General features: G+C 31.8%; 1 protein-coding gene across 2 annotated transcripts in view; it reads right to left on the bottom strand.

The window, feature by feature from the left end:
- LOC114254745 (epidermal growth factor receptor substrate 15-like 1) overlaps window positions 1–24,473 on the bottom strand; it is a 129,203-nt gene extending 104,730 nt beyond the window's left edge. For both annotated transcript variants that reach the window (XM_036286121.1, XM_036286124.1), the window contains exons 1-3: window positions 24,147–24,473; window positions 16,949–16,993; window positions 16,627–16,860 (exon numbers count right to left, since the gene is read on the bottom strand). In XM_036286121.1, the coding sequence (XP_036142014.1) occupies window positions 16,627–16,860; window positions 16,949–16,993; window positions 24,147–24,173 (306 nt within the window). In that variant the 5' untranslated portion in view covers window positions 24,174–24,473. The remainder of the gene's footprint in view (window positions 1–16,626; window positions 16,861–16,948; window positions 16,994–24,146) is intronic.
- Between the last annotated feature and the right edge of the window lie 3,078 nt (window positions 24,474–27,551).

Genomic DNA, 27,551 nt, shown 5'->3' with positions numbered 1-27,551 from the left:
AAAAAACGCGGACACACTCGCAACGAGTGTTGGAATCTACACGGACGGCCTAAAGCAAAGGTACCGAACGCGCAAGGAAAAATGCAAAGTACCGAGATAACGGGAGCGAGAAAGAAAGCGATAACGCAAAAAAGAAACTCTGACTCCGAGCACAGTAGCGAGGAAGAAGGAGCGACGAGCCGCACACAGAGTACGCGCGCTCGAGCGTATCAAGTGACGCACGTAAGACGAGACGGCACACGATGCGACGGTCTTGACCTAATTACGCTCCCAATCAAAGAAACACGCGCTGGTAAAATCGACATGTTGTTCGATTCAGGCGCGACGATATCATTAATAAAGGTAAAAAACCTAAAGGGAAAAACACGAATTTATCCCGAAGAAGTATCACTGGTAGGAATAACTGGCCACCGAGTGCATACTATAGGAAAGATGCAAGCCACTATCACGATAGGCGAACGAGAAATTAAACACGCCATATACGTGGTGAGAGACGATTTCCCTATGGAATACGAAGGGATAATCGGCCTCGATTTCCTGCGCAAACAGCATGTATCATGCGACTACAAAAATAAGACAGTGACCATAGAAGACGTCACCCTGCGACTTAAACCATATAATAAGATTATTTTAAAACCGCGCAGCGAAACCATCGTTCGTGCAGTAACGAACCGAAATAAAACCGGGGTAATCCGAGCCAAAGAAACTTCGCCCGGCATCTACATTGGCAGATGCATGGTAGAGCCGAAAAATTTTATGTGCCCTATAAGCATAATTAACACCACGGATAGACCAGTGGAAATCACCACACCGATCGTTACCGTGGAAGATATCGAAGAAAATGTCATGCAACAAGTCTATGTCGTGACCTCCGAAACGGAATGCGAGACAAAGCTTCCCCGCGGAGAACGCATATGACAACTATTACGCACGCAGCATCTCAATCCAGAGGAACGAAAGGCACTCAATCGGATATGCAATGAATATCAGGATATATTTCATTTAAACGGAGAACCTCTGACGTGTACCTCGACGGTGAAACACGAGATCAGCACGCGAGCCGACGCCGCGCCTGTGAACGTGCGACCGTATCGCCTCCCCGCCAAACATAAGGAGGAAGTGAGTACACAAATAAAGGAAATGCTGAAAAATAGCATTATCCGCTCTAGTACGAGCCAGTGGAACGCACCTTTGTTAGTTGTGCCGAAGAAAGCTGACTCGACTGGAAAATCGCGACTTCGAATAGTGATTGACTTTCGAAAGTTGAATGACTTAACTATTGGCGACTCATTTCCACTGCCGAATATTGATGAAATATTAGACCAGTTAGGAAATGCCAAATATTTCACGACGCTAGATCTAGCGTCGGGGTACCACCAGATACCCATGGCTGAGCATGATAAGCCGAAAACCGCATTCTCGACACCGTATGGACACTACGAGTACAATCGGATGCCGTTCGGACTTAAAAATGCGCCAGCCACATTCCAGAGGCTAATGAATTCTGTGCTTACTGGAATGCAAGGACTTAGATGCCTCGTGTATTTAGACGACATTGTCATATACGGCTCAAGTCTAAAGGAACATAACAAGCGTTTAGAAGAAGTGCTATTACGCCTACGGGAAGCTAATCTGAAGCTACAACCCGACAAGTGCGAGTTCCTTCGAAAAGAGGTGAATTACCTCGGCCATATTATTTCAGAGGACGGGATAGCACCCGATCCCGGAAAATTACAGGCAATCAAAGATTTTCCAGAACCACGCAAAGTCAAGGATATTCAATCCTTTATCGGACTTGCAGGTTATTATCGGAAATTCATCAGCGACTTTTCTAAAATTGCTAAGCCAATGACGAAGCTAACAAAGAAAACTGAAAAGTTCGTCTGGACTACCGAACAGCAGATAGCGTTCGATACATTGAAAGAAAAATTGATGACGGCACCTGTGCTACAATATCCGGATTTCACCCAGGAATTCAACGTGACCACGGATGCTTCCGACTATGCAATCGGAGCAGTCCTGTCACAGGGACCGGTAGGTAGCGACCGTCCTATTGCTTACGCAAGCCGAGTGTTAAATCGCGCGGAGCAAAATTATAGCACTACCGAAAAGGAGCTGCTAGCAATCGTATGGGCTGTCAAGCATTTCCGCCCATATGTGTACGGCGTAAAATTTAAAATAGTGACAGATCATAAGCCACTTACATGGTTATTTAGCGTAAATGACCCCGGATCGCGACTAATTCGATGGCGATTAAAATTAGAAGAGTATGACTATGAGATCATACACAAGGCCGGTCGAGCGAACGCGAACGCCGACGCGCTGAGTCGAAACGTGAAGCGGGAGGCTCACGTTACGGAAGACTCGGATAAGATCCTCGCGCTCGAAGAAGACAGTGTACACACACAACTAAGCACGCCGATAAAAAATAATGAAAGTATACAGGAGTATACTGAAGAAGAAAAGAAACAGATTCTATATGAATACCACGATGCCCCGACAGGAGGACATCAGGGAATTGAGCGAACGATAAGACGAATACGCCTGAAACACAACTGGCATGGATTAACAGCCGACGTAGAGAGATACATAAAGAAATGCGAACTCTGCCAGAAGAACAAACTCTCTCGCAGAATTAAAGCACCGCTAGTTATCACCGATACACCAAGCCGACCCTTTGAAAAGTGCGCGCTGGATATCGTCGGACCATTAACCATAACAAATAACGAAAATCGGTATCTGCTGACATTTCAGGACCACCTAACAAAATTTAGTAAGGCTATGCCCCTTCCTAACCAAGAAGCGAATACCGTAAGTAAGGCATTCGTGACGAAAATCGTTTTAGAATATGGAATTCCGGAATGCATTTTAACAGATCAGGGAACTAATTTTATGAGCGAAGTATTTAAGAATACTTGCAAGCTGCTCAAAATTAAGAAGATACAGACGACTGCTTATCACCCTGAAAGCAACGGCGTATTAGAACGATCGCATCGAACTTTAGCCGAGTATCTAAGGCATTTCATTAATAAAGATCAGACGGACTGGGACGAGTGGATTCCGTATGCTAACTACACCTATAATACCACCCCCCACACCGCAACAGGGTACACTCCCTTTGAATTACTTTACGGGCATCCCCCCGAATTACCAACAGCGCTAGCCAAGCCGCCTAAAAGGACGTACAGTTACGACGACTATGCGCTCGAGTTACGGGAGAGATTACGCGCCACTAATAGTATCGCCAAGGATAACATAAGGGACGAAAAACAAAAGTCGAAAGATTATTACGACCGATCCGTGAAGGAAACTAATTATAAAATTGGCGATAAAATTCTACTCTTCGACGAAACGCTTCGCCGAGGGCGTTCTAAAAAATTAGACGCGCAATGGACCGGACCCTATACAGTTACCGAAAGACATTCGCACGTTAATTATACGGTAAAAAGGGGAAGACGGACAATTCGCGTACACGTAAATCGCATTAAACCGTTTATTGAGGGATAACGCGAAAATAAAAGAAGAGAGAGAGTAGAAACAATAATAAATAAATAAAAATAGACTCACCAGGTTGAAAAACGCCTGAGTAATCCATCCCAAACGATCCCATCCAAATGGCACGCAAAAGAAAACAAAAGGGGGGAAATAACTAACTCAAGAGGGGGAGGAACAAACACTAAACACTACACTTAAACTATAACTTACGAACTACAAATTAAAAAACTAAAAGAGAGAGGAGGTCCTAATAACTACTCCTCCGACTCTTCATTCCCCCCCTCCCCTAGAAAGTTTCCGTGTCCTTCCAGGGCACCGAAACCTCGGTCCCACTCCTCCTCGGAGTCGGAGACCCCAATATCCTCCAGTAACCGGTCTATCATACCGGGAGACGGGGGAAAAGCATATGGAGCACTCCCGGATTCGGAGACATCGGAGTCCTCATCCGACACATCCTCATCCTCACTGGAGGACACATTGTTCTGCTCCTCCTCGGAGCCCTCATACTCCGCCGCGTCCTCCACCTGGTCTTCGAAGACCCCGACGATTTCGCCCTCGTCCGGAGACGCATCATCTAACGCGATGACTCCCGGATTAGGCGACGGGGGTGGCGACGGCGGCACTAATAACTGCATAATGAAAACTTTTTTCTTTTCCGCGAACCGTAAGAAATAAAAAATATCTCGCACGACAGCTCGGACAAGACTGATCTTAGAACAGTCCAAGACAGTCGACCCAAAGGCAACATTAGCCGAGATAGATAAACATTACACCTCTTCTCACGCACAATTAAAGAAGAGCACGTCGACGAGATAAAATATTGCTGATTAATAAGATGCAAGGCAGTAATAATAAACCACCTTGCAGGGGACTTCTCATATGTATCTACCTGGCAACAGCAGCTCAAGGAAGCGACACGCTGTATCAAGTGGAAAAATTCACCCATCATCCGGGGATCTACTATGAAAAAATAGGTAGACTCCGACCAATAGAATCGCAATGGAAACTAATAATTAAGATAAACACCGCGTCTTTATCGAAAAGACTGACGCAAATCGAAAAATATGTGCAAAAAACTGACAACTTATGTAGAATCGTCGCGGTAATGAATAAGGCTATATGCGACAGTTTTAACACTGTCATCACAAAAGAATACCAAAGGACAAATCGACTGATCCTGCGAATTACTGACACATATAAGACGCCGACAGTACAGAAACGAGGACTGATCGACGGAGTAGGCTCAATAGCCAAATCGCTATTCGGTACAATGGACGCCGATGACAAAAAGACAATTGACGAACAACTCGCAATACTACATGACGCACAACAGTCATCACAGCACGCAGTAAAAAACCAATTAAAAATAATTCAGGCAACTATAGCGCACATCGACGAGACAGAAAAAACAGTACAACATAACGAATACCTTCTTGCGAACGCAACCAAAAATCTCAAGCTAGAACTATTAGAGAGCGAACGCGCAAACAACATACAGTCAAATTTTATAATTATCAGCACCGTACTGTCAGAGTTAACTCGCGATGCGGAGGACGTCTTAGATTACGTCACCCTATTAAAAAGGGGTATAATGCACCCCAGACTAACGCCTATAGACCATATTATACAACTGCTTAAAGATGCGAACTCTCAACTCCCGGAAGGACTCTACTTTCCATTTAGAGCAAACCAGGAAGAGTGGTCAACTATTGAACAATTCGCACTTGTAAGCGCATACTGCGATAGCGTAAATATATACACGATTTTGCGTTTTCCATTGATATCGACGTCAAAATACGAAATTTTAAATGTGATAGCACTACCTGTGCCAGAACATAATAACACATTCTCTGTAATAGACATCAGGTATCCGACCATAGCGATAGACGGGGATCAGCACACGTATATAACCTTACCGCGCAACGATTTACAAAATTGTATGAAGATAAATAAAGATTACCTATGCGAGCGAAATTATCCTGCGAACAGGATTAATCCACACTCCGTGTGTGAAGTCAAAACGTTTTTAGAAACCGATAAATATCACGAAAATTGTAACATTATAAACATAGCGTCTAACCATAGTTTTTGGATAGCCTTAGGCGACTCGCACTCATGGCTATATTCCGTACAGGAAAAACAAACTGTAACATTTTATTGTAAAGACCACGGACAGATAAAGGAAGTGATTGAAAAAACGGGTAAAATAATATTGAAGAACAACTGCAAATTAATGACGGAAGACACGATAATAAAGTCTCCTAAGTTATCACACAGTACAGAAATAGAAACATTTTTACCACAATACAATATTTCTATACTAAAGAACGAAGCAAAGCTAAGCATAAATGCAGTGAAACCGATAGAATTACAAAACATTGTCCTACATTCCTCAAAGTTAGAGGACTTAAACAAACAAATTATAGAAATGGACAAAAGATTGAACGAACAACCGAATACAATTTTTCAATCACCACATTTTATCTATCCAACGGCTACCAGCGGAACAGTGATTGTAATAATACTAGCAATAATAATAACTGTTATTGTAATAAAAAAGAAAAAGAGAAACAGCCATGAGAAGCGAGTCACACTAGACATAGATTCGGAATATACAATTCCCAGATCTATTTTAAAGCGTAGCAGTAGCACGCGTTTTTAATTAAATATACAAAAACTTCGTACCTCCGTTTTTGTTTTTTTTTACGGGGGAGGGATGTTGTGAGCGAAACACTCACAACCAATAAATACATATTATAAAATAAAGGAAATAAAATATTAAAATAATAAGATAGCTCGCCGAGGAAGGCTCGCTATCATAAGGTGTCAGGTGACACATGCCTCGTGCGCTGCCGGCCGGTCATCGCACTGGGCAACGCACCAGCCACCTTAATGAAGTAGCGAAGCCAGCTTAGCAACAATCATGCCACCGGAAATGCATACCTGCATTTTGGCAATTGTTGCTAAACTCGCAAATATTTCCCGCGCGCCGGATGCGCGCGGGAATGACCATATATGGTCATACGGAGGGCCCGATGCCCCCACTAATAATTAAATCCGCGACACTATTTAAGCCGCTGCCGAACAGCGGCCAGCGGGATCAGTAATCAGAAATCAAGCCGATACGTACGGCCCGTACAAGTGCATTAAGAGTTCGGGACTTAGCCGCTAGCAAGCGAGCAACGAGACGACGCGGTAGCTCCGAGTCACGCGTCGTATCTAATCTATTGTAACACGACGCGGCACCTTCGCCGACCGCAACCAGTGTACAACACAGAAATAAATCTTATATCAGTTTAAATTAAAATCAGTGAGTGAGTGATTTGAGGACCCTGCCTACAAAACCGCCTCTTTCCGCGAGTTCTAACTCCTTGGGCGACAACGAATCCCAAAAAATCTTTTGTCGCACCGCAAGGTACGGCAAAAATATTTTGTTGTACCGCAAGGCGCAAACCCATGTGATACAGTATAAGCGTGAACGTCGTTTCGTTCTGTAAGCATAGAAGGAGTGTGGGTAAATCTCGTTATGCGAAATTAAAAACCTGCTGTCTCAGAAAATGCTGGAAATGGTTGTAATGTCAAAGTTACAGTATCATGTTAGAATTTTTTTCATCGTTTGCATCGAATCCCTGGAGTTATGGGATAATGGGATTTACTATTAATGGGTTAGCAGATTATGAGGCATTTATTAGAGAATCCAAAAATTAGAAATGGTTAGTTAAAAAATATATTAGATCACAAAGTTTAATGTTTGTAGGAGTAAAAATCAGAAATTTCCGATTTTATGGTTTTTTAAGGTGTTTTTTGAGAATAGAAAAAACTGAGATGTGGTGGAGTAAAACTAATATCAGATTCGTTTTTAGCGGGTCAAAATACATGGAAATAACCTGGTCTGGTCCATGGCGCAGGGTACTTTTTTTGTGGGCTTGTGTTATTAAGGGAATTCAAGATAATCTGGTTATTCCGGCAAGACAATATTGCATAGAGCAAAGACAATACACGAATTAAAGGAAAGATTTGTTCGATATGAAGCTATCAAGAGAGAAGGGAAATCGAAGACAAAGCAGTCAAAATATAACCATCTGGATTTCCATCTCATCTTTTCAACAGGGTGTTTTAAGTGTAATCAATATGGACACATCGTTGAATTATGTAATAAAACTAAGTACGACTAAAGAAACATGTATTACTAAGAGTCCACAGTAAAAAGACAAGTAAAGATCGCGTATCAATGTTTCGTTAGTATCATAGATACCGATAATGATTTGAGCTTGATAAATCAAGACTGTTATGAAAAAAAGGTCGTCCAAAATTGAATAATATAATTAATTTTAATTAGGTGCATTAAATAATCGAACGTGACTTTTTTGTGGCGAGTGTTATTGATGGCGAAATACATTAAACTACGTTTCACGTCGTTGATAATAAAATATCCAATCTCGATCGGTGCTGACTTTCTAAATCTGGTTCAATTGCATTCTGTAAAAGGACAAATAACGATTCAAAAAAATTCTGAAAAATCAATAAGCGTAAATAGTTTAGATATTCCAAAAATATTCAAAATCGATGTCGTAGAAACAACCGATTCATTCAAAAAACAGTTAAAGATATGATTAGACAATCACATTATCAGATCGTCCAATTCTGAATGTGCAAACCTTATTGCCTTAAAAAAAAATAGCGATACACAAATCTGTGTAGATTTTCGTCAGATAAACAAAAAAAATTATAAAAGACCGCTACCCGTTGCCACTGATCAAAGATCAGTTAAATAAATTGCAAAGCGTGAAATTTTTTAGTGCACTTAATTTCAGAAAGGGTTTCTTTCACGTAGAGGTTGACGAGAGAAGCAAAAAATATATCTCGTTTGTCGTTCCTACAAGACAGTACGAATTTATACGAATGCCCTTCCAATTTTGTAATTTACCTACCGCTTTCCAGAAAATAAATGCTATGTTTAGATAGTTAATTGCCAAAGGAATCGTTTTAGCGTATATAAATAATTTAATTGTCCCTTCGCAAACTATAGAACAGGTAATAAATAATTTAAAATGCGTGTTAAAAAGGTGTCAAGTCAGACTGGTCTGCAAATAAATTAACAAAAATCTCAATTTTTGCAAACCAAAATTAAATGTCATATTGTGACAAATGAAATAGAATTCTTAGAGTGTAAAATTAAAACTATTATAAATTCCCCGTTCTTAAAGGTATTAACCCTTTGTAATCATACCTCCGAAAAATTCAATACTAATCACATTGACGCCATTTTGAATCCAACGACTTTGAACGCTTGCGACATCAAAAGTATGCGTCCAATCGAGAACTAAAAATTCCTACACATGATTTGTACATTGAAGAACATGTCATAATTGAAATAATCAATTTTTGTTTAAAATATTGAGAAAAATTCTTGAAAAGAAAAATATTAAATCTTTTTACTAAAAGTCTTTTTCATAAATTTCAATTTTTTATAATTTTATCTAAAAAATTAGGGTTTTACTCTTGAGATACGATATTCCAAGAAAAAAAAGTTTGGGTGTTCCAAAAAGTACATTTATTTTGAAGATTAAAGTCAACGATTTTGAGGCAAAAAAATGTGATGATTTAGTAGCAAAGAGTGTTTATTTATTTATAATAATTCTAATTTTTATTCTTCAAAATTTATTCAATTTTTTTCCTTCCATTTTCATTCTACTTTCAATCGAGTGTAAAAGCAAATTATATTACATCTAAATATTTAGAAACCATGAAAAACGCAATAAAATAAATTTAACGGAATCATAATATTACTTATCATTTTTTGAAGCTTTTAAAGCACAAAAATGGTGGAAAAATAATTGCCTAAAATTAACAAAAAACTTACGTTCTAATCACACCGGGATTACCGTGATCCCAGATTTCGAAACTACTTCAAATGACACCTGAAAAAGCACACTTATATGAGAGTTACGGCATGTATACATTCCTGGACTAGATATCTCAAATCATCAGCAAATAGCGCCACGGATCACACTTTTGAGCATTTAGTACTTGTAATATTAATATAAAAACTTTTGAGGTCAAATAGATAAATCACCGCGGATGATTACAAAGGGTTAAAAATTCGCAAAGTTTTCTCGGCCTTACGAGTTACTTTCACAAATTTATTTACCAATATTTAATAAGATTATAGGTTATATATATTCATAAAGCAAAAAACGCTATTTTTTAAAGATGAAAAAAAGTATATGTATAGACTAATTTGTAATTAGACTTATGAAAAAGTAATTATTAAAAAATCTTTAAAAATTTTATTAAGTAGAAATATACAATTTATAGCGAAATACAGCAGCTTCTCGAAAACCCGAAAAAAATCGAATCGCGGTGACCACGATTTTTCGAGAATTATTGCACAATCTTTCCACAATTTTTATGACCTTTTAAGACAGAACTAGTTCTTGATCGAAAGATTTTGCAAAATATTTGCAAAAAATTTTTAACAAAATGGCGGATGTATAAAGTCAGTTTTAATTTTTGCAAAAAAAAAATCGGCCGTTTTTGGTTCATAAAATTGAAACTATACAATAAAAAATAAAATCCTTCAATCAAGAACTGGTTTTTTATATTGTTAAAAATCTTTTAAAAATTTCAGAAAGATTGGTGCAATAGTTTTTGAGACCACTAAAAAAAGTTCGGAATACATAATTTTCTGCTAATTTCCTTCCTTAGTCCCAAATTTATTGCTCTTACCCGTTCGCAAAAAATGAAGATCAAGTGGGAATGCTAAGTTTATGTGATGGTAGCACCATCACTAATAAAAAAAGCATAAACAAAAAAACAAATCTACCAGAATTTTCTGCTTATTTTCTGCGTTAAGAAACTGTAAAAAAAATCAAAAATATTGAACGGTTATCAAAGTACCGATACTCAGAAGCATTGTACAGAAACAATAAGAAAAAATTGTTAAAAATAAAAAGCTAACAATACTACAACTTATAAAGTACTTCTTCAATAAAATACTAAAAAAATACACAATTTTAAAATGTTTAATTTACAATTTTACACAATATCTTTAAAAAGCATTAAAATTCACAAAAATATAAAAGTAAAATACCATCAAAAAATTAACTGCTGCATTGACTATAGTATCAAAACAACACCATTTATTTGCTCTTAAAATATCCAGGTCCCGAATATTTCGCTTACAATTTAACTTGTGTAACTTAATTGTTAATGCGCGCACTCAAGAGTAAACTACTTTAAGAAAAATTGCTGCATCGACTATGGTATCAAAATAATCGCCTATTTTTCTGCTCTTAAGATATCAGGTCCCGAATTTTTTCCTCAACATTTAATTTGTGTAACTCAATTGTTAAGATAGGAGTGCTGACGCAAACGCGAGAGTAAAGTACCCTTAAAAAATTAACTGCTGCATTGACTATGATATCAAAATAATCGTCTACTTACGTGCTTTTAAAATATCCGAATCCCGAATTTTTTTGCTCAAGATTTAACTAATGCAAATCAATTGTTAATGCGCGCACGCAAGAGTAAACTACTCTAAAAAAATAAATTGCTGCATTAACTATGGTATCAAAATGATCGTCTATTTATGTGCTCTTAAAATATCCAGATCCAGAATTTTTTGCTCATAATTTAATTCGTGCAACTCAATTATTAACGTGCGCACGCAAAAGTAAACTACCTTAAAAAAATAAACTGCTGCATCAATTACAGTATCAAAATAACTGTTTATTTATCTGCTCTTAAAATATCCAGCTCTAAAATTTTTTGCTCGACATTTTTTGGGGGGGGGAGGGGTAAATGCTTGCATACGCGCATTAACAATTAAGTTGCAAAAGTTAAATGTTGAGCCAAAAATTTGGGAATACTTTTAGAGCAAATAAATAGGTTAGGTGATTATTTTGATATCATACTTGATGTAGCAATTAATTTTTTTAAGGTAATTTACTCTTGCGTACGCGTATTAACAATTGAGTTGTACAAGTTAAATTGTAAGCAAAAAAATTATGGACCTAGATATTTTAAGAGTAGATAAATAGATGATCATTTTGACACCATAGTCAATCTAGCAGTTAATTTTTTAAGGATACTTTCGCGTTCGTGTCAGCATCTCCACCTTAATAATTGAGTTACACAAATTAAATGTTGAGCAAAAAATTCGGGACCTGGATATCTTAAGGACAAATAAATAGGCGATCATTTTGATACCATAGTCGATGTAGCAATGTTTTTTTAAAGTAGTTTACTCTCGGGTGGGTGTGCGCATTAACAATTGAGTTGCACAAGTTTAATTGTGAGCAAAAAATTCGGAACCTGAATATTTTAAAAGCAGATAAATAGACGATCATTTTGATACCATAGCCGATGCAGCAGTTAATTTTTTAGAGGTACTTTACTCTTGTATTTTTGTAAATTTTAAGGCTTTTAAAAGGTATCGTGCAAGTTAAACATTTTAAAATTGTGTACTTTGCAAGTATTTGATTAAAAAAGTACTTTATAAGTTGTCGTGATATTGTTAGTTTATTTATAACCATTTTCTCTTATATCATTGCCGTATAATGATTCCAAGTACCGGTATTTTGATAACGCAGGCACACCAAAAAGTTGCTTGTTCGCTAGACTACACCATCCCTATGTTTTTGAGGTTGCTGCATCCGAATCCGTTTTACCCCACATCAGGTTTTGTCCCTAACCTCAAAAAATATCTCAAAATCGCCAAAACGGCTCTTTTGCGTTTTTGAAGCTGAACATTGAACACTTGCGACTGAAATCTGTAGACAATAAACTACTTGTGTTTTTGGAGATATTAAATATGAATTTTGAAATTGAATTAATCTTAAGATTAGAATTCCTTTTCAACTCTAAACATATCACATTTCTCTATTTATTTTTTCCTATTGTATCTAATTCTTTTACTCTCAAAAGATCAATGGAATGGCTTTCTTTTAATTCCTTTTCGTACAATTTCTCTTTTCAAAGTCCAACAGTAGTCAGCCATCATATTTATATCCCATCTCACTCGATAGCAACACTCCATTACTTTTATATCTTGATTAAAATCGTTCTCCTTGTTCCTCACTATAATTTCCTAAATTTATTGGGAAACAATCGAGATAAAAATTTAAAAAGTGCAGCTTTAAATCATCAAACATCCTAATTTTTCAAAGTTTTCCACCATATCCGTTACTATTTGTTCGTAGTCATCACTTTTATGATTACTCAAAAAGTTCTCTACAACTTTCTTAAAACTAATCCACGCAGCCTTTTTATTTATTGACTTGATAAAATTCTCAACCTTTAACATTTTTCAAATTTGTGATGCATCAAAAATACTTTCTTTCAGTTTTGTATTATATATTTCTAGGAAATCATTTTTCTAAATACTCAAGGCATTCTCCTTCTCCTTTGAGAACTTTAACGAATTGCTTCACTAGACCAAATTTTATATGAAGAGGTAAAAGCAATACTTTTTGGGGATCAACTAAAAGATTAGCAATAATATTCTTTAAAGCTGGTTTAAATAAAGTTCTCGTTAACCATATTTCGTTTATAGTGATGGTCACGGTCACGGTCTCGCCTATGCCATAAACATAAAAAGCAAAAAAAATTTGTAAAGTCTGATTATTGGCCTATCATGTTCAAAATTTTGATTGTCACAGATTCCCATAATTTGCTAGCAGTTATTCTATATAAAATATTTGATTTTTTCTAGGAAACGAAAGGAAGTCAAACGTGAAAGAATTTTAAAGTATTTTTTGAGGTTAAGAGCGAATGGTGACGTAATAGCGTCTAGCAGACAACGAATTCAGATTCAGCAACCTCAAAAACATAGTTTTGGTGGTCATGCTTTATTTCTCAACTTGAAAAATTTTAACAATTTTGAACTATTTAATTTTTTTAGGTTAGAAACAAAATCTGACGTAATAAAATAAGACGGACAACAAATTCGGATATGTTCTAAATATTTGATTTTTTCTGGGAATTGAAAGGGAGTCAAATATAAAAGAATTTTAAAATATTTTTTGAGGTTAGGAGCAAATAGTGACGTGATGACATTTAGTAGACAACGGATTCAGATTTAGCGACCCCAAAAACATATAGATTTGGTGGTCGTGCTTTATTTTTCAACTTAAAAAGGGTTTTAGCGATTTTGAGATATTTTTTGAGGTTAAGGATAAAACCTAACGTAATAGGGTAAAACGAACAACAGATTTGGATTCAGCGATCCCAAAAACATATAGATATGGTATAGTGTAGCTAGCGAACAAGCAACTTTTTGTATGCCTGTGAACTGTCCAATATTTTTGATCTCTTTACAATTTCTTAAAGCAGAAAATGAGCAGAAAATTCTGGTATATTTGTTTTTTGTTTAAGCTTTTCTCTATTAATGGCGGTGCTACGGTGAACTTAGCACCCCCACTTTTGGTCTCATCTCCTGCGAACGGGTAGGAGTAAAAAATTTGGGATTAGAACGGAAAATTAGCAGATAATCAGCAGAAAATTATGCAGTATTTCCGAACTTTTTTTTGTGGTAAGAGTGCTAGGTTCCCATTGATGTCAAAATTTGGCTATGGCGCAATTCTATTATAGAAGGATCAGAATAACGCTTTTCAGCCAATTTAATACGTTAGCGGTAAAACTACTCCAGCTAAAGAGAAATATACTAGTACTCACAATCATTAAGTCATTTAAAAAATTTAGGATATATCTGTTAGACATTCGTTTCAAGATTATTACAGACTGTAGAGCATTTACTTTAACCATAAATAAACGCGATATATGCGTTTGTATAGGTCTCGCGTTAGAATACAATTATGAGATTCAGCATAGATTAGCGAAACATAATGCACGTAGACAAACTAACAAGGGAATCTCGCAAACCCGTAAATTCTGATTTTAATGAAACTTGGCATAAATGTAGAGGGGGTATATACATAAATTTAGAAATTTTTAGTTGGTGCCCAAAAACGGTTTGAAGGGGTAAAACCATCCTTCAAAGTTGAGACATTTTTGCGATTTTTCGATATATCTCGTAAACTAAACAAAATATTAAAAAATGTTTCATACAAAAGTTTTACAGCATAAATACCTCCATTTAACTACGCTATTTATTTTTCAGAAAAAAAATTTTTTTAATTTTTTTTTAAATAAATAGCATAGTTAAATAAAGGTATTTATACTATAAAACTTTCGTATGAGACATTTTTTTATATTTTGTTTAATTTACGAGATATATCGAAAAACCGCAAAAATCGTCTCAACTTTGAAAGGTGGTTTCACCCCTTCAAACCGTTTTTGGCACCAACTAAAAATTTCTAAATTCATGTATTCACCCCCTCTACATTTATGCCAAGTTTCATTAAAATCTGAATTTTCGAGTTCGCGAGGTTCCCTTGTAAGTAAAAATCTTATCTCAGAAGCTTTACTTATTTAAAAAAAACGAGTCTAATTGCTAAATTTAGACAAGCTCGGCGCACCAAAGATCTACAAAAATTTGTCAAATTAGCGACACTTGGCATAGCCAATGGTTATGTGCTAAGAAATGATTTGCTGTATAGAGGCAAACTATTGTACCTAAAACGTTGCAAGCTTCGATAGTTAGACAACCGCACAAATAGGGACACTTTAATGTAAGACGGAAATGTTTGTATGGAGTACTGGTTTAGGCATGCAATCAAAAATCAAAAAAATTATTACAAACTACATAGAGTGCATTCTAGTGGAATGTAAATAAGGCAAAAAGGGTTTTTAAATACAATCAATTATAATATGTAATATTACAAATTAACACCAAAGATTTTTTCTTAATTTTACAATTAAAAACACCTAAGACCAAACGGAACGGTTTACCCGCAAAAATTAAGAAGTATTATTTAATAATTACTTTTTACGTGGAAAAACTTTTGTAATAGTAAACCAATTCAGTTCCCCCCCAAAAATTCCCCCAAAAATCGCTTTTTTTGGCTCCTAACTGCACATAACCTCTTAAATTTCGTAATCAATTCTCTCCGTATTGTATAACTAAAGTAATGCGTAATGACCGGTATACAGCCACGAAGATGAGAAAACATAAAGGACCTCAAGAAACTTCCATATCAACCAATCATATAAAACTTTGGCCATGCTTCGACGATGCTGATGAATTGGAGTTACGAACACTCTTAATAAGTGACACCGAGCATTCGAAGGCGAATATATTTGGCAGAACGAATATGTAGGAAATTTTAGCTGTGAGATATTGCTCGCGCATTTTCTTTGAAGAGCCCGTGTCGCGGCGGCGATCCATTGTCGGCAGGATCATAATGGCACGTCAGCGATGGCAATCTCTTTGGCGTGGCGTTACAAAAGCAGTTCCGAACCGCGCATTTTGTTTTTCCGGATTTTCGACTATAAAACCGCAAGCAGAGTGACATCTTAGTCAATCGTAGCTAGCCGCCCGAACTCACATCTCGTGTAATTTCTATCATTTCAAATAAATTATATTCTTATATTCCCTACACTTCTAAATTATTTTCTACATTATGGAAAACTATAACGTTATTTGTTATATCAAATCGTTATAACAAAATAAAATTAACAGTTATTTAACGCGTTATTCTTTTTCCATTCTTGCAAAAATTTAAATTTAAAGATATTAATTTTTATCGTTTAAAATTAGTTCTTTCTATTGTATACATCTAATTATAAGGTACATATCAGCATAACATAATTTTTTATGATTTAAAGAACCAACTTTAAATCATAAAAATTAATGTTTTTTAATTTTTTCTGACAATTTAGAAACATGTTTTATACATTTATTTTATTTCAGTTCTTTAACAATGTAAAAGTAATAAATTTTAAATCTTCACAAAATATAAGAATCTTTTATTTGTTAAAGTTAATTTTATTTATAAATTAAATGTGTATTGTTTATTAAAAATTGTATATTTTTTATTACTATGCACGCACACAACTTTTCAATTTAAAAAATTATTTATTCAATGTTGTATTAACATTGCAACTACATTAACAATTAATAAAAAGAACTAAATACAGATTCAATGGTAGAAAAACCATTCACATTTTAACATTCAATATTGCTATATTTCAGCAACGTTCGTGCAATTTTCTACGCTGGAAACCTACCATTTTTGGTGGTGGTAATTCGAGGCTAAGATTAGACATATTCAAATCTTTTCCGGTCTGAGCTAGCGCGCACAACTTGAGCGCAACAAACAGACCAGATTTATCTAAAAAACCGCGTGACTGTGGATCAGCCATGTCCCATATTTTACTGAGAATAACATCGCTTAGCTGGGATTTCTTAAGAAATCTTGCAGCGTCCATCGCTTCAATCCGTCCATATCCGTTCGGATCAACCTGAAACGAATATACGTTTGAATTTCAAAAATATTATCAGTATTCTTCTATAAATATACTTTTGCTCTTTCCACAAATAATAACATACCTGATTATAATAAGCCTCATATATTGCAGTATGATTTCCAGCCACCTACAAAATAAAGATATTTAAATGTATTCTTTGTACATAGCAATAATGACAAGCTTGAACAATTAAATAAAATAAGAAAATAGTCAATAAACGAGCACATTAAAGAATAAAAAAAATTACTATTTATTCTCGTTATTCTCAATTTAAAAAAAATTTGTATGTCATTTCAAATTTTACGTAATGTTCTTCAATATAAATAATTAAAAGAAAATAATAGTCAAAGTTGGCTCATTGAACAAATAAAAATAAAATAAAAATAGAAATCAAGAACAGCAAACATTATAATAATAAAACTGATAAATATCGTATCAAACAAATACAAGAGTTGTGCAATAAAAGAAATAAAAAAATTCTAATTAATATCTATTGAACTTCATAATAATATGATAAACTAAATATTTATTTATCAAAAAATATTAATATATAATCATATCCAAAGTTATTAGATACCCTAATATTTTTTCTGTACCTTAACATCTACATAAAAATATTTTTCTCTATATTTTATTATCTTCTATATTTTTATATCTTATTTAATATCTAATATTCTTTAATCCTACAATAACAACAAAGTCACTTAAATTTTGAATATTAAGTTTTAAAAAATAATAGAATATAAACTAAAAGCATACAACAATTTGTAACACACAAATCTAGCTCACCAAAAATACAGAATTTATAAGATATGTGTTTTGAATGTATGATAAAACACAATAATTTAGAACAATAAGGGGTTTCCATATTAGGAGTTTCATATATATATACATATGGGGCGTTCTTTGTAAAAACGCCCCTCTCCCCTGCACATTTTACTTTTTAAGATAAATGTTTAAGTGCTGAAAATTTTCGTTGATTCTTTTACTTTTGAATACCGTATGGTAAATTTAGAAATGCAAAATAGCGGACTCAAAATGGCGGCCAAAACAAAGAATCCATTATTTATAATAAAAAATAACATTTGCACATTATTTGACTCTGAAAAGAGTCGATTCAGATGTGTCCTGATTTTAGGCAGTGTTAAATACACCCTTAAAATACACTCTGGGTTAAAATAACTTAAAAAGAAATTTATAAAATTAAAATTTATTGATACCTATTTTGAAACAATTGAATTAACCTTAATCTTGAAAGTTTAAAAAATACACTTAACTTTTAATTCAAAATTATTTTTTGGTCGCAGTAACCATTGAAAGTTGCTTTGGATCATTTTAACCTAGTATGTATTATACCTATATCTTATACAGAAAGTGTGTATTTTAAGAGTTAAAAATAGCATAATTTTTCTAATCTGTAGCCTATAAGATATAGTATTTCATATTCTATAAAATAAAAAAATATTTTGTTTTTAACAAGTTTGCTCTGAGGTTACCATATATGCTATAAAATCACGGATTTGTGATATATTCTGTCACTAAGATACTTATAAAAAGATACACTAATGATAAAAATAAAGTAAAATGGTAGCCATATTGATATAAGTAATATATGCGTTACCTTTTATAAGTTTCTTTTTAGGTTATTTTAACCCAGAGTGTATTTTAAGGATTAACAACACTGCCTAAAATTAGGACACATCTGAATCAACCCTTTTCAAGGTCAAATAATGTGCAAATGTTATTTTGTATTATGAATGGTTTTTTCTTTGTTTTGACAGTGATTTTGCATTTCCAAATTTGCCACACGGCATTCAAAAGTAGGAAAATCAACAAAAATTTTCTGTACTTAAACATTTATTTATCTAAAAAAATTAATGTGTGGAGGAGGGGGAGGGGGTTTCATAAAGAAAAAAAAATTTTCGAGTCGCCAAAAACCCTTTTCACACGTTTTTTTTTTTCGTTGAAAGAAACCTATTTCCAAAATTTGAACTAAATCGGAAATTGGTCGTTTTCGGAACTACAGCCAAATTGAATATGTTATATGTATAATTATGCACTTTCTCAACGCATTAATATTAATTTACATAGCAGTAATATAGCAATAATATTAGTAGAGGAAAATATTAAAATTATTTCCAACATTACAGTATATGTAATGCAAAACTCGTTGATAATAAATATCTAATAATTTCGAACATAATTATAATATGTAACGTTACAAATTAACAAAAGTTAATGATTTGCAGTATATAGAATAAGATGGATAATAAATCAAAAATATTGCAAAGATACTGCGTGCAATAAAATTTATTACATATTATCACAATTTAATAGTGTTTAAATTGTTGTGCATTTAACCCTAATCCTAAATCAAATAATTTAGTATTCTTTACATGGGATGTAATACCCCAGCCTCTTTAAATGATTATTACTATATTATCAAACATTTTGGCTCAAAAAATGTTTTAAATATTCTTCAAACTTTCAAAAATAATCACCAAAAGTTATTTGAAAGAAATTTAAATTTTTAAACAATAAAAAAATTCATAAAAGTAAGCAAAAAACTAAATCTAAAACTAAAGCCAAAAACCAGTGGAGTTTATTCCACTCCAGATGTAAGATTAGGGTTAAATTACATAACCCAGAATACAGCACAAAATAATAAAAAAAAACCGTTGCTGATACAAAAATGTTAATGTTTTTTTTCAATGTTATGTTTTTATTAATTGTTAATGTTACAACAATAATACAACATTATGCATATTTGCGCGCGTGTACATGTGCACAAATATACGTAAAAACAAATTATATATTTTATAAAAATTATAAAAATAAAAATATGTATACATATTTTATTGAATAAAAATATAATTTTGGCCATGCAACATTTAAAAAATATATTTGTTTTAATTAGGAAATTATTAAGCAAACTATTATTATTTTAATGCCAACATTTAATCATTTTTTTATATACCATTAGCAACAAATTATTAACCGGCATATTTTATAAGCAACAAAATTTAAAAACACTTTAAGGAACAAATCCGTTTAGCAACAAATTTTTAAAGCATATTTTACTCTTAAGTCGAATCTAGCACAGTCACAAAATTTTGTAATAAACAATTAACAACAAATTTTTTAACCAGTATATTTCGCAAACAAACAAATGTAAAAACACTTTAAGAAAAAAATCCGCTAAACAACAAATTTTTTAAGGGTACTTTACTCTTGAGTCAGATCTAGAACAGCCATGGAATTTTGCAATAAACAATTAGCAACAAATTTTTAATTGGCATATTTTTCAACAAAATCTAGAAACACTTTAGAGAAGAAATCCGTTGAGCAACAAATTTTTTTAGGATATTTTACTTTTGAGTTGAATCTAGCGCAGTCACCGAATTTTGCATTAAACAATTACCAATAAATTTTTAACCAGTGTATTTTGCAAGAAATAAATTCTAAGAAACGCTGTATCATCGAGATATCTTATTAATTTATAATTTTAAGATGTTGTGCTAATGTACAGTAGGAGTAGTTTTCAAAGGTTAAGACTGGAGCAACAAAATCAGATTTATTATATGGTAAACAACAAAATCCCAGAAACGTTATCAATAAAAAAATCTTATTATTTTAATTTTCAGAATATTTTCTTATTAAAAGGTAACTTTAGGGGTGATTTTCGGAGTTTAAAAATGGAGCAAATAAATCTGGATTAGGATAAATTACCGAAAAATTAGTTTTAAGAAAATCTACCGGAAATTTATTTAATTAAAAAAAAATTTTTCTATAGCTGTGCTAACTTTAATCTTGGGTTAGCACAACCACTATTTTCTCCGAATAGAATGGAGCAAAAAATCGGTATTTGAATAACAAATTAGTAACTAAGGAGCACTAAATTTCTGTATAAGTTATTTGATTGTGCCAAAGTGGCTGTGCCAGTTTAATAGACGTAAATATACATATAAATATTTAGTATTTTAAAAACGCAAAAGAACCAACCAACAAGAAATTATATTATTTTTTAAATTTAAAATTTTCTCTAACAATTTAAAAATAAATTTTACACGTTTCATTCAATTTTTTAACATAACGTATGTAATATAAATATTATATTATATGCATAAAATCTATATTATAAAATACATCAAATAAATGTTAAATCAATATTGAATAATGCTGACTATTAAACATTTAATTTATATTTTGTGGAAACATTTAGAGTCTGTAGCACAGACTTTTGCATAACGCATAAGAGAATTAATCAACCAGAGGTGTTTATTTCTATCCTGAGAAGGAAAATAGACGACTCTGATTGACTGATTCTCTTATGCTTTATGCAAAAGTCTGTGCTCCTGCTTTTATATTGTTGTAATTCAATGTTTGTAAAATGATTCAACATTTGTGTACTGCATGGACATTTCTCTTAAGTTAAAAAAAGTATAAGCAATATAGATTTCAGCAAAATGACTCTTATATTATTAAAAATATAATTGTAGAAGTTTTAGCAAGTATTTCCATTCTATAAGATTTTTTAACTGTAAAATTAAATTAATAAAATGTTTATAACACTAGTTCACAAAAAATTTTTTATTATTTTAAACTAGACAAGGTGTTTCCTATAAATTTTTAAGTGCCAAAAATGTCTTAAACAAATTTCAACACATCAGATGTCTTAAACAAAATCAACACATCAGAATTTCAAAATAATTAAGGTTTAATATATAAAAATGGCTTTTTTGTAATGTTCAAAATTTTTTTGTAAAAAAATTAATGTTATCTAAAAATTATAATAAAATGTCATAAATATATTGTTGATCCCCTATAAAATGTATTTTTTAAATCTAAATAACTTATTTTTTAGCCATGTTATAAAAAGTTGGAAAATACTTCTCATATCTCTATATGGTCTCATCTCTATAAGAAGTATTCCTGAGGTACGCATTTTAATGTAGTAAAAAATTTTTCCAAAATTAATTTTACATTACTTGTTCTAAGGTCATATTCATAGTCGACTCTTATATTTAAGATCGTCTTAAGTACAGTCTTAAGATGCCATCAACCAATCACAGAGTCGTATTAGCATCTTAAGATATTACTTGAGACGATCTTAAAATAAGATTCGACTATGAATACCGACCTAAGTCATACAACTTTTGCCCAAAAGATTTTTTTTTGAAAATGCATTTGTTTCAACAAGTTTGACATAGGCAAATAAAATAAGACACTCTATATAAAAATATATTATATATTTAATCTAGGACAATAAATTACACTGTGTATGTCCCTCACCAACATAAAATTATGAACATATCTCCCAGACAGCACACAATATTTATAAAATATTTACAAAATTTTTTAAATATTTATTTGAATATTTTATAAATATTTGTCAAAATATTTCATAAATATTTTTGTGGCTTTAGATTTGACAGATCATAAAGATTTATCACAAATATTACAAAAATATTTATGAATATTTAGAAAATATTACTACAAATCTTTATTTTTTATTTACCATAAATATTGTTTAAAATATTTAGTCTATATTTTAATATGTTGAATAAAGATTTTTTCCTTCATGTATATAAAATATATATAAAATATTTATATATTTTTAAAAAATAGACAAATATTTATGAATATTTATCATAAATATTGTGCTGCTGGGATATATATATATATATATATATATATATAATACATATGATGTATAATTCATCATTATAGTATTAACAAAACTTTGTAAATTCTTCATAACATGGATAAAATATCACAATAAAAAAATATATATTTTATACTTTACATTTATGAGATCAGTTTACATCAGAATAATTTACAATCATGACATCTAATCAAAATTTTTAAATAACGTTATGTAACTTTTTCAATAAAAAAATCTTAAATATCAAAAAAGTCATTTTTTATACATTAAACCTCAATTATTTTAGAAACGTAACATGCTGATAAAATTTAATTTATGGTATCGTCTTCAGGATTCAAAAACATATTAAAAACATCTTGTCAGGTTTAAAACAATTTTTAGCTGTAAACTAGTGTAACCGTTGATACAATTTTAAATATTATTTAACATTTTTAATTTTTCAAATTAATTTTAAAATGTCATAAAATTGTATAATTAAACAACTAACCTGTGATATTTCAATGCTTATAGAATATTTTATCTTAGTTTTTATTAATAAAATCAGTATGCAACATTTTTCAAAATTATTTTAATAAATATTTTAATATATATTAAATTAATATATTTTATCAATAGCAAAATTTTCTATTAAATTTCTTTAATTTATTAAAAGTCATCTTTATTTAGTTTATAAGTATTAACTTTATACTTGTATATAAAAAAGTATAAGTTGAATGAAATAGAATCTTTGCAAGTATATATATATATAAATTTGTTAACTATTTTTGCTCTAATTATTCATAAATTTTTATGTACATCAAAAAATTTTAAAAAGAAATGTAATAAAAATGCTATAAAAAATTCTACAATAAACCCATAATAGAAGCTATGTATAAAACTTAAATTTTTATTTTCATAAAAAATATACAATTAAAAATTTTAATATATTAGTTTTATTTTAAATATTCTAGATAATTTTTAAATTAAAACTTTTTAATTATTTAATCATACCTCTATGAAATTTATGTCTGACATTATTCCATTATTTGAAATTATGTTTTGTTTTAGACATTTCGACTGATTTACTTGTTTAATAACTTTTTGCTGAAAACTGTCATATACAGCAACAACTTTAACTTTGTTGTTATTGCAATATATAAGATTTGATGAATCTACATCTTTGGTTTGCTCATTGTTAGCTTTATGTCAAATCAATATAAAAAGAAATGACTTCATGTTGATTTAATGTTAATATTATAAGTAATAAATAATAAATAAAATAATTAGGAAAAAAATACGAAAACGTAAAGTTCATCGATACTTATTTCGCGCTCGACGTATGAGCAACGAAACGTCGAAATAATCGGGTGTTTATAGAATAGCGCATTAATCAAATGACAAAGACTTCTTGCGAGTAAAGGTTCATCGAGATATACGTAAAACGATATTCCGCCATCGGAAAATACTTCGAACTATATCAACCCGAAGGGAATGAGGCCACGATGATCAGTTTGACAACTTAACGTGACGATTTTGTGCGAACCACGTCAAGATTTTGTAGAAGAAGGCTTGAGTGCGCGTATACTAGTCATGTTAAACGTTAAACCTTTATAAAATCGTGGAAACGGCTATGTACCTGCGTAGGTGACGGCAGGGCGGCCATACTTGCGTTAAGCACTGCCTTAACCAATCAGACTCTCAATCGATAGTGTACGATTTTAACAATTTTGTCAATTCCAACATTTCGTGAAGATTGTTTTCAAATGTACGACATTCCGGCGAATAATCGCAATTTCAGCTTGCCTTCTATCGTAGATAAAAGCGCGATGACAAATGTACCTAACGAGAACACTTTTCAAGATATACGTCAAAATCTATCATTTATTCAAAACTCACATATACACTTTCGTACCACACTATCTACCATGCTATCTACTAGGCTTGTTGCACTGTTCCAGAGAAAATTGAAGAACGGCAACACCATCCTTCTTATGGTATATCCACACAAACTTGCATAAGCGCATAAGCATATACATAAGGGCTGCGTTCCGTTTCAACCATAGACCTTATAGATATGGACCGGCAATTATTAAGGCCATCGCACATGAATTTCCGTAAGCATAAGCATAAAGGTACAATTTCATGCGAGCGAAGCAAAGCTGGCTTTTACCCCCTCCCCATCCAATAAAAAGCAGCGTCGCTTAGCTATCGCTATTCGCCTCCTTCCTTTTCATGGAGCGAAGAAAAGCTGGCTTTTTATCCCCACTCCTATCTTTTTATGGAGTATGTCTTCGCTGGCTTTTTGTTTATTTACTGTGAATTTGTATACAATAAGCATTGCAATCAACAAAAACTTGTTCTTGTTCCAAACCTGTAATCAGAGTTGCAAATAATTAATTAAATATTTCAATTAATTACATTGAAATTGAAGAATTAAAAGTCAATTTTAAATTAAATCTTATTAAATTAAAAATTAAAATGTAATTTACAATTACAACAAAATTTAATTGAGAATTAAATTTCAATTTTTAATTAAATTTTGTTGTAATTAAAAATTAAATTTTAATTACCAATTAAATAAAGTTTAATTAAAAATTAAATTTAATTCTTAATTAAATAAAATTTTCAATTAAATTTTATTTAATTAAAAATTAAATTTAATGCTCAATTAAATTTTGCTGTAATGAAAAATTCAATTCTCAATTAAATTTTGTTGTAATTGTAAATTACATTTTAATTTTAAATTAAATAAGATTTAATTTAAAATTAAATTAATTGACTTTTAATTTTTCAATTTCAATGTAATTAATAAAATATAAAAAATAAAATATTTATTATTTGCAACGCTGCCTGTCGTGTCCCATTTCGACACTGTCATTGGCTACACGGAAAAAGGAATTATAATCTAATTCTTAATTTAATTTAATTACATTGAAAATTAAAATTTCATTCCCTGAGAGATATAATTTTATTGAGAATTAGAATTTAATTATTGACTGAGTTTTATTTAATTAAGAATTACATTTTGATGATCAGTTAAATTTATTTCGGTTAAGAATTAAATTTATTTTAAATAAAAATTAAAAATTTTTAATTAAATTTTATTCCAATTCATAATTAAGTTTTAATTCAAAATTAAATACAAATTAATTAAGAATTAAAATTTTATTCTCAATCAAATTTTATTTAATTAAAAATTAAGATTTAATGCTCAATTAAATCTTGTTGCAATTGAGATTTAAATTTCAATTCTCAATTAAATTTTGTTGTAATTGAAAATTAAATTTCATTTCTCAATTAAAAAAAAATCTAATTTTTAATTACAACAAAATTTAATTAAGAATTAAAATTTAATTCTCAATTAAATTTTATTTAATCAAGAATTGAAATTTAATTTTTAATTAAACTAAATTTAATTAAAAATTTTTAATTTAATTATTCAATTATTAATCAATAATTAAATTATTTTGCAACTCTGCCTGTAATTAACTGCGTATAAAAATGGATTATAATCAGGGGCTCGATTCTTGAATTCATTCGCAAGAGAAACGTATTCGCAAATTCTGTTCTTACAGAAAAGTTGGAAATTTATTGGCTATCATATGGCTATTAACCAATAAACTTATAACTTTCTGTTAGAGCGAGTATTTGCGTATACGTTTCTCTTGCGAATGACTTCAAGAATGGAGCCCCAGGGGCCCGATTCTTGGAGTCATTCGCAAGAGAAACGTATACGCAAATACTCGCTCTAACAGAAAGTTGTAAGTTTATTGGTTGAAAGCCATACGATAGCCAATAAATTTCTAACTTTTCTGTAAGAACAGAATTTGCGAATACGTTTCTCTTGCGAATAAATTCAAGAATAGAGCCCCAGTATTATAGTCAGTACATCGCGTACTTTAAATATTACAAACGTACAGTAGCAGGTATAGTTGCTTTGCTGTAAAGTTCGACTGTGTTGAACTTTAAGCGTGCCTTCGCTGAGATGCGCTAAAACGGCCATTTTAACGAAAATCGATGGAGAAGGGGTAAAAGCCAGCTTTGTTCGCTCGCATGAAATTGCACCTTAAGACGTAAACATAAGCTTAAGAACCAATCAGGAAATAGCTATAGATCTGAACACCTCAGTAACATTAGAAATAGCTGTAAATTTAAACATAACATAAATTTCAATCTGTTGAAATTTTTACTTACGAAGAATTGATATATGTGTATATGTACATGAGTGATTGCTACTAAAAAGTTGTGGCACATCTTTATTCTTTATGTTCATTGCATTGAGATATGTATAATACGCACATATCTGATTTATATAATAATTTAATATTTAATAATATTAAAGTACGTATATTTATATGTAATTTGAGTGATTGCGTAAAAATTTTTTTATTATAATACGGATCTGTATTGCACAAAAGTATAAATCTAATTATTAATGATAATTATTTAGAATACGGGTTCCACCTCGAATATCGATAAATTTTTGTTCATTCGATGCGTTTTGACACGAAACAAAAGAATCTGGCAAAAAATGTGGCAGTCTGCTTCGTGAAACAAAATATTAATCGTTAAAGTTGATGATAGGTTATAAAATCTGTTATAAAGTTATAACTAAAACTTTAGTTATAACTGTTTGTAGTTTTGATTAAAACAGAGAATATATTTTCTGCTTTAACCAAGTATAAATACAAAAAGTACAATATATTTTGGTTAAAGCAAAGAATAATACTTTGCATTGAACTGTTTATGCTTTGGGTTGAATTTATTTTGTCAGTATGACAGGTTGACCTGTCAAGTGTCAAGTCGTCAACTTTAACGATTAATATCTCGTTTCACAAGGCAGACTGCCGCATTTTTTGTCAGATTCTTTCATTTATGAATATGCGAAAACATTTTCAAATAATGATAAAGTTAACATTGCATTACAAAATGAAAATAACGAGGATATCAATATCATATTTAATCCAGGAGACTCCTTAGTGGCTTAGTTTACATCGTGCATTTGATACGCGTATCAGGTACCATATTCGTATCAAATTCG

This window comes from Monomorium pharaonis, chromosome 1 (assembly GCF_013373865.1).
Source record: "Monomorium pharaonis isolate MP-MQ-018 chromosome 1, ASM1337386v2, whole genome shotgun sequence".
Lineage (NCBI taxonomy): Eukaryota > Metazoa > Arthropoda > Insecta > Hymenoptera > Formicidae > Monomorium > Monomorium pharaonis.
Note: the sequence above shows the minus strand (reverse complement) of the source record. Positions and strands in the feature narration are given on the sequence as shown.